We start from the raw sequence: 9,116 nt of genomic DNA on the forward strand, positions 1-9,116 counted from the left end.
TCAGAGAGAGACCTATACTTCCTGCCTAGCTACTGGCCAATCTTCCTGTGTCTCTTGTGTTTTATTGCTTTCCTGTTCTGCCTTCTCATTGGCTCTAAGCCTAACCACATGACTTCCTCATCACTGCCTGTCTATACAGACCTCCTGGTCTCTATGGTTGATGCTGGGATTAAAGACTCAAGGGTCACCGCGCCTATCTGTGTCCTCACAGAGACTCTGCCTGCCATGTGATCAGATTAAGGGTGTGGGCTACCACCACCTGACTTCTATTCCTGGCTCACTAATGACCTCTGATCTCCAGGAAAACTTTATTTATTAACATACAAATAAAATCACAATTCAGTATAATGAAAATATCACTACAATGTAATCTATACACATGCGTGGCATAGCTATATAAGCCCATATGTGCATATGTGCATATGTGTGTGTGTGAGACCCATAAAAGTGGGTTCCACCTATTCCTTCTCTCTCTTCCTGTGCGGTCATTCCATAGGCCTATGCACACCCTTTCTATTCCCTTCCCTTAATAAACTCTTATAGTGGGTTTTGTTGTGCCTCATGGCTTCTCTTGCATGGTAAACAGTGTCACTTAATAAATAACAAATATAAACCTCTGAATGATTATTTTATAAGTGGCTGCAGGGCCAGGTGGGACAGAGAAACATGGGACCGTGGGGCTGGGTGGGACCAGAGAAACCTTCCAGCTACACTTCAGATATGTTCAAAGCCAATCTTGAGCATGCTTACTTATAGCCATGGGTCTATCAATTCCCCTTTCTCTGTCTAAACTGACTGTCTTAGAGTTTCTATTTTTGTGATAAACACTATAATAGAAAGTAACTTGGGAAGTAAAGGTTTTATTTAATCTTACACTTCCAGGTAACATCCATTATGGGGGAGGGGGAGGGAGGTCACAGCAGGAACCCAGGCAGGGCAGGAACCTAGACACAGGGACTAATGGAGAAGTGCTGTTTGCTGGCTTCCTCCCCACAGCTCCCTCAGCCTGTGACCTTATGTACCTCAGAGCCACCTGCCCAGCGGTGCCATCACCTACAGTGAGCTGGGTCCACCCACATTAACCATTAATTGAGAAAATGTCCTACAGACCTGCCTACAGACAGATCTTGGGGGGGGGGGTTCTCAACTGAGAGTCCCTCTTCTCAAATGACTCTAGCTTTGTGTCAACTTGTATGAGGAGAGAGGAACCCAACCCAGGCAACTCAAAACACTTAAAAACTCCAGCCGTATATGAGGAACATGGATTTTGGTTTCTGAATCCCCCTTCTGCCTTGTGGAGAGTCTTTCTCTCTGTACACCTCCTCTCTCTCTCTCTCTCTCTCTCTCTCTCTCTCTCTCTCTCTCTCTCTCTCACACACACACACACACACACACACACACACACACACACACACACACTAAAGTGGTTTTTTGAACCTTTTTTGTTGCTTCCTGTTATGTCTGAGATCTCTTTGCTGCCTTTTAATTCTTTAATTGGTGAGGAAAAATGAATCCGACTGAGCCCCCTGGATGGTAACAGGAGGGTTGTATGTAAGTTTAGAGCAGGGAGGGGAAAGTAATACCAATAACATTGAGGATTTGGGTTTGAGCAGCTGAAACCATGGCATGGCTGAAGACTATTGAGGATGGGCGTGTTCGATTTGTCATACCATTCAACATTCAAATGGGGACCCACGCAGTTAGCCAACTGGATGCATGAGCCTGAAGTTCTGGGATGTTGCATCTGTTAATGAAAAAATAGCTCTCTCCTCAAAGGGGACAAGAGAGTCTATTCTGGAGACAAATATAAATGACCATGACCTGGAAAACAGATTTAAGGTTACTCCAAAGCTCATGTTCTAACATGGGAGCAGTTTCATGATGCTTTTGGTAACAGAACAAAGAAAGTCATAAATGAAGGCACTTTGAAACAAATTAGTGGAAACATGGCGGGGGATGGGGGGTGTTACAGGAATGTGGAGAAACATCAGGGGCAGGCCCCAGTACCATCTGAAGACTCTTGGACTTTTGGTTTTTTGAAAATATGTTTTGTTAAATTAGCATATCCCCAAATATTTTATCTATTAGTCACAGGATGCTACTCTGTCAGAGGTAGGCAGAGGAATGGTTATTTAGGGGGCTGAAGATACCCCCCAAAATGTTATAACTGGGCTCTGGACCTGCAACATTGCAAACTCTCTATAACTGTTGAAGTTCACTTATCTGACCAGCCCTCCAGCAGGTGCAGTGGAAGGTGTGGCTTCTGTGTGGTAACTGTGTGTAAATGTGGTAACTTGCATTTACAGACATAGGATCTGAAGGTACTATAGCCAGCTTGAGCACGGCAAACATGGTTCTGGCAAGCCTTGCCCTTCTCCCCCATCCCCTCTGCCTTGCTAAAAAGACCATTAGATTACATCCCTAAAGCTAGCCACCAAGGTCTATTCAGAAGTGGTTCTGTTATTTATTAAGCTGCACAATGTTATTTATTAAGCTGTTTACCATGCAAGAGAAGCCACAAGGCACAATGAAACCCACTACAAGAGTTAATTAAGAGAAGGAAACAGAAGTGTTGTGCGTAGGCCGATGGAGACCATGCAGGAAGAGAGGAAAGGAATAGGTAGAACCCACTTTTATAGGTTCCCCCTGCACATGCACATATGGACTTACGTAGCTATTCCACGCATGCACATAGATTATGTGATCACACAGCACACAGGTTACATAGTACGTCCATAAGGCCCTGGGATGACTAAGCACCTTGCCTGGCTCCTGGACAGTGCTCTTGCGGTCATGTAGCTGGGGGAATGGCTAGGAATTCTAACAGGGACTTCCTCCCAGACCCTGGATTAGGCACAAACCATACCCAAACACCTGTTTTCACAGAGAGATCCTTTATTAAGCGGGGAAGAAAAAAGGTGGCTGCTTCCTGACTCAGGCAGAAAACAGCAGTAAATGACCTTGCAGGTGTGATTTTAAGAGGAGAAGAAGAGGAGGTCTGTGCTAGGATGGGCTAGGATGGGGTGGTAAGGGAGACGGGTTGAGGGAGAAGGGAAGGGGCAAAAACCGGGAGAGGTGTTTGTCCCAGAGGGACAAAGGACTGTCTCTGGATAGCGAGGAGACAGACATGGCACATGGAGGTTTATAAAGGTAAAAGGGAAGCCTGTGTTAGGATGAGGTGTTTAATTTTAATTGGGCATGTTAATTTGGTGAACCAAAGGGGGCTTTTGATTGGTAGACTTTGGTAGTCAGCAACAAGAGGAAGAATTGGCCAAATAAAGGAACAGACCTTGGTGGCTAGCTTCAGGAATGTAATTGAATGGATTTTTAGCAAGGCAGAGGGGATGGGAGAAGGGCAAAGTCTGCCAGAGCCACATGCTCCAGTGGGCTAGTGTCCCTTCGTATTTGGCCACTTCCACCTCCTGAGGCTGACTAGCAAGGTCCAGCTATCAAAGTATTGAAGTCCAGCTATCAAAAGCCCCCTTTGGCTCACCCAATTAACATGTCCAATCAAAATTAAACACCTCATCCTAACATGGGGCTTTCCCCTTTAGGGTTATAAGCTGCCATTTTCCTGTGGGCCACATCTGTCTCCTCTTTATCCAGAGGCAGTCCTTTGTTCCCCTCAGGGACAAATACTCCTCCCCCTTCTCTTGTCCCCTTCCCTTCTCCCTTGCCCTCTGTCTTTGTCTCTTATCCCCCATCCTTTGCCTCTCCAGGGCAAATAAATCTCCTTTTTGCTGAGAACTTGGTCCTGAGCCCACACTGGTCCTTTCAAGATCAGCCTGAGGTCGCCAGTGAGGGAGTCTGAAGCACAGGTGATGAATCTGAAGTCTTTAGATTGGAAGGACTTCTCAGGGGAGGAGGTAAACAAGGGCCTTCCAAACCAGGCTGTTCTCTCACAGTGTGAACGTGAACAAACTTCCTCTCCAAGCTGAGGTTCCTGTCCAGTAAACAATGTATTTGTTTCCTACTAATAGGAGTGGCCGAAGCAAAACCACGGGCTCTCACTTCAAAGGCATAAATAACATTTACCAATGTTATGAACCAAAGGGGGCTTTTGATTGGTAGACTTTGGTAGTCAGCAACAAAAGGAAGAAGTGGCCAGGAGTCAAACTTTGAGATCACCCAAATTCTACGTGCCAACCTGCAACTAGTTTCGTGAAAGGAAATACATTTGTGGAAACATCAGAGATGGGTTACAGCCCCGTGGAGAAACCTCAGCTGTAGATGTTATCGGATAGCGTTCTTAGCCTTTTGATTGGAGAATGAAGTTTGTGTAACACATTCCAAAGGTATTTTATCTGTCAGGATGTTCCACGTACTTCCACAGAGCTGGGCAAGGAATGGATGTGTAAAGGGCTAAACGCAGCCCATGATAAATAGTAATTATGCTCTGGACCTGCATCATCCCCATCTCTCTTCACCACTGTAGTTTTAATCAGTCAGCCTCTGCAGACAATGCCTTCTAGAAATTCCCATTCACAGGGCCTTTTGGTGATAGAAAGCGACCCATGAAAAACATGACTATAATACCTCAGGCTGATGTTATTTCTCAATACTAGATACTCAGTGTTAAGAATGCAATTTACAAGTTAGGCAGGCTGGCTTGAAAAAAAAAAATCTAACAAATGCCAGTTTCTGTGTAGGTCGATCGGACTACAAAGAGAGAGAGCAGGTAACAGGCCGTGCGGTCCGGGACTCGGCCTTCCGAGTGGTGGGAGAGGAATACAAAAGAAGCACCGGAAGAATCCGCAGCACTCGGGTGTGTGGGGGGAGGGGGGTTGCGGGCCGGGGGACCATAGAGTGTCTCTCCGCCTCTTCCTAGAGCGGCCGGCAGCGCCGCTAACAGCCCGCACTTCCGGCGGGCGAGGCGCGAGGCGAGCACCGTGGCGGCCTGCGCGGTGAGTGCAGCCGGGCTGTGGGTCGGCCTGGGCGGGTGTCGGGTGGGGCTGTGCGGGGCTCGGAGCCCAGCGAGCGGCCCGGGCCTGGGGTCAGCCTCGGCCAGGACTCCTCCGCTTGTCGCGGAGAAAGACTCCCTTGTAGGGATGCTTAGGCGGCCCCGGGCCATTGTGAGCGACTTCCAGGGAGCCGGTGGACGCTTTGTTGCGCTCACAGATGGGTGAGGAAGCAGGTGCATACCGGCTAGACAGGTTCCCGGCACCCGGGCTCCATCACCCAGCTTTACAGAGCCTCTCTCCTGGGGAATTCAGAACACCGGACTTGGTGTTGGAGGAGGGGCCGATGGACCCCTAGTTCTGCCACTGAGCTAACAGGCCCCGGAGGCGGCTCCTGGGTTGGGATGGGTGTGCAAACTAGCTTTGTGCCTGTGTTTACAAACCCACAAACGGAGATGACGGCATAAAGCTGTACAAAACCCTTAAAAATAAGATCGCACACACAGGCTACCTGTAATTATGATTACTTCATAATCATAAGGTAGATTTCATAATCCATCAGTTTCCAATCATTTGTGACTTCCTCAGCATGTAAAAAGATGTGCTTAAAATGTGTGAATTCCATTATAGCTGTTGAGTAGCGTGTACCGCACACAGTGTCTCCTGTGCAATGGGTGGTCTGTACATGACTGAGACAGTTAACCGGCTGTGATTGTTCTCACTTTGTGTTATTTGCAGCTCCTTCTGTTACTGCAACTACAGGAGATAAAATTATTAAACACCCAGAAAAAGTCCTGCACACTCTTAACGTTTGGAGAGTTATTATACAACAAAATGAAGAGAAAAAAAACAGAAAAAAAAATGTCATTTGTGTTTTTATTTACTTACTTCATATGCTTGTATGCAAGGAAACTCAGGACAATTAATTACTGACTTGCAAGTAGGCTTTCTAAGCCAAGATAACAAAGGTTTTGCTCTGCAACCCCAGCTCCTCCCACCAGACACCCTTAAGTGTATGTAAATAAAATGAACTGAACACTTAGAGTCTTGTCTTCTTTCTTGGCTCAGTGCAGCCTAGGAAAAGAAGAGCGAAGCATTTCTTCAGATTTTTCTCACCTAATACTTACTTTCAATTCTTTTACAGAGGAGCTGCCATCTTTAACACAGTGTGCTAGGTTGTCATCGACAGAAATAGCCAAACAAGTAACAATAAGTAGGAATCTGTGGGAGAGTAGTGTATGTCATTCCTTTTGAATTTGAACGTCTTAGGTGACTGCCATTAAATGAGAAATTTAGCAGTCAACACTGAAACGAAGTACTACTCTATGGCAGGAAGTTTTATGGTCTTTTGGAGTTAGTTTTCTTTTCCCATTGAGACTTTATCTTGTTTGTACTTTCCAGTCCTTCAATATACTCTCTGTTGCTGCTCCCTAACACATTGACGTTTTTCTTCATCCTTTCTTTTGCCTGTCCCAACACAGTAAAACTGCAAATTGATGATGATATTTATTAAGTTTAACTTGTGGAGTTATAGTTATCTGACAAGTATTTGCCTCTTAAAATTGCATTTGTTTTATTTGTATTAGGTGTGCTTTGATTTAAATATGGATGCAATTTGATAGATTGAAGAGGTGTTAAGGTTGAGTTGATCTGTATTTTTCTTTTTCTTTTTTTCTACATGCAGAAAATTTTGAGTTGCGTTCCTCTAGGATATGAGAGCTTAGTTCGGGAAGACAGCAGAATCTCTTGACAATACATTTGGCTATTCACCATGAGGTTAGGAAAGCCTAAAGGGGGTATTTCTCGAAGCTCAGGCCAAGGCAAAGCCTATGAGAACAAGCGTAAGACATCTCGCCAGCCGCAGAAATGGGGGATGACCATTCGATTCGACTCAGGCTTGAGTAGACGGAGAAGAAACGTGGATGAGAAGCCTTACAAATGCACGAGATGTTCTAAGAGCTTCAGTCAGAGCTCCACTCTTTTTCAGCACCAGAAGATCCACACAGGGAAGAAATCCCATAAATGTGCTGATTGTGGGAAAAGTTTCTTTCAGAGTTCCAACCTCATTCAGCATCGGCGGATCCACACTGGGGAAAAGCCCTATAAGTGTGATGAGTGTGGAGAAAGGTTCAAACAGAGCTCAAATCTCATTCAGCACCAGAGGATCCACACGGGAGAGAAGCCCTACTGCTGTGATGAGTGTGGCAGGTGCTTCAGCCAGAGTTCCCACCTCATCCAGCACCAGAGAACCCACACGGGAGAGAAGCCCTACCAGTGTGAGGAGTGTGACAAGTGTTTCAGCCAGAGCTCTCATCTGAGGCAGCACATGAAGGTGCACAAAGAAAAGAAGCTGCCACACAAAAGGGGCAAAAATGCCAGGGCGAAAACTCACCCAGTGTCCTGGAAAGCCGGTAAAGGAAGGAAGGCAGTGGCTGGGCGCCGCCAGGTAAAGGGTGCCGCTTCAGGTCTTTTTAAAAAGAAAAAGTGAAAGATGGAGGCAAGTGCGCTCTCTCTTAAGAATGAGGATGCTTTATAGTAGAGCACTTAGATACCAGGTCCTTCCCTAGCATGGAGACTTGAGGAGTTTCAGAGCATTGGGCTGAAGCTCTGAGTCCAGCTGCCCTCGTTTCTTTAAAAAAAAAAAAAAAAATACATAAAGCTATGTGACATGGAGCACAAAGAACTGAAAAATATGTTTGGTGAGAATATAATCCTTGACCTCAGTTGAAATTCTTTCCCTATGTTTTGATAAAAAACATCATGTTTTCATGATTTACAAGTATGCTAATGATTACTGTTTTTGGGAATTTCTGTAGACAAAATCATTAAAGAAAAAGGAATGAGTTTTTAAGTTCTGGGACAGACTATATTTTGGGTTTTGTTTTTTTTTTTTAATGTTTTGTAGTTTATTAACCATTAGTGTAAGTGTTGACTCAGTATTTGACATAAAATGCATTCAAGTTCATAGATTTTTTTCTTTTGTGTTAGTGTATATTGTATGAAGTCATGAGTTTCATTTTCTTCAGTGTGTATGATGTAGCTACATGATGTGCTTTGATCGTATCCGCCCTTGTTACCCTCTCCACCCCCTTCTGATTTTCTTCCTCCCAGGCAGCTCCCTTTTCACTGAAAATGTTTACCCTAGATTTTGTAAGCAAGAGAAAATGTATTCAGTTATTTTCTTGAGTCTGGCTTCTTCCTTTGCTTAACATAATGATCTCCAGTTCTCTCCCTTTTTCTCCAAACGTCATTGTGTTGTTTGGGGACAAATAGTAGTCAGTTGTAGTGTTGGAAGACTTTAATGACAGCCATTTATGTTTGTTTCTTCCCTTCTACTGTATGACTAGAGGGTTCAAAGGTCCCCATGTGGCTTTCCTTTTGGTTTTTGTTTGTTTTATTTTGTTTGCCAGCACTCCTAGAGATTCTGAAGACTCCAGAAGGAGAAACCACAGACCTCCTGTCCCTGACCATTTGTGATGGCGTCATTGCGCTGTCACTTGCTTTCTTGATGGGTTGGGTTGACATCACATCATGCCAATGGCCTCTTGGCATTCCCGTGTTCTCTTACACACAGCGCCTGCATGAATAAATTGTGTTTTACCAAGAAAGCCTCAGCTTGCTTCTGCCTGAAGAACTACGATGTCATAGACTGCACTTTGAATAACACTGACTGTCTGAAACAGATATTTGTCCACAAGATACTGGCCAGTGTACTGTAGCCCTGTTAGAATTTAACTTTTTTACTCTATAGCAGCTGTTTAAGAAGACTAGCATACATCCTTCTTCCATCAGAACAATGCCAAACATACATTCCTGATCAGCCTTGAGCTCAAATTTTTGTTCATTGAATGCTAATGTTTTTCTGATTTTTATAATCTCAGTTCTTCCTGTATTAATGGCAATTATCCTTAAAAATAAAGAATGAGATATTTTTGCATACTACTATCTTCTCTTTTTCTTTTGAGAAATTGTTTCAGGAAGTTAGAAAACAAATCAAAGCTTTTAGGAGACTCTTGTGCTCATTTCCATTTCCTTAGATCTGAATTTCACCTGCTTCCTGCCCCCATGCATGTGAGTGGACAGCCATGGCATGTGACCTGGGGACAGTAGTTACATCCAAGAGGATAGCCAAAACGTCTTGGAAGTGGAAGGCTATTGCAGTCATCTTTTACAGAAGACTTGATCCTTGACATCCTGTTAGAGGCAAGTCACTGTAGC

At 44.6% G+C, this 9,116-nt stretch overlaps 1 protein-coding gene across 1 annotated transcript; it reads left to right on the forward strand.

Moving 5' to 3' along the window:
- The first annotated feature begins 4,824 nt into the window (after positions 1-4,824).
- Znf22 (zinc finger protein 22) lies at positions 4,825-8,840 on the forward strand. Its single transcript, XM_028864042.1, has 2 exons — positions 4,825-4,904; positions 6,583-8,840. Exon 2 carries the CDS (start codon positions 6,670-6,672, stop codon positions 7,384-7,386), a length of 717 nt encoding a protein of 238 aa, XP_028719875.1. The 5' UTR covers positions 4,825-4,904; positions 6,583-6,669; the 3' UTR covers positions 7,387-8,840.
- The last annotated feature ends 276 nt before the right edge of the window (positions 8,841-9,116 follow it).

Source organism: Peromyscus leucopus, chromosome 3 (genome assembly GCF_004664715.2).
Source record: "Peromyscus leucopus breed LL Stock chromosome 3, UCI_PerLeu_2.1, whole genome shotgun sequence".
Classification (NCBI taxonomy): Eukaryota; Metazoa; Chordata; class Mammalia; order Rodentia; family Cricetidae; genus Peromyscus; species Peromyscus leucopus.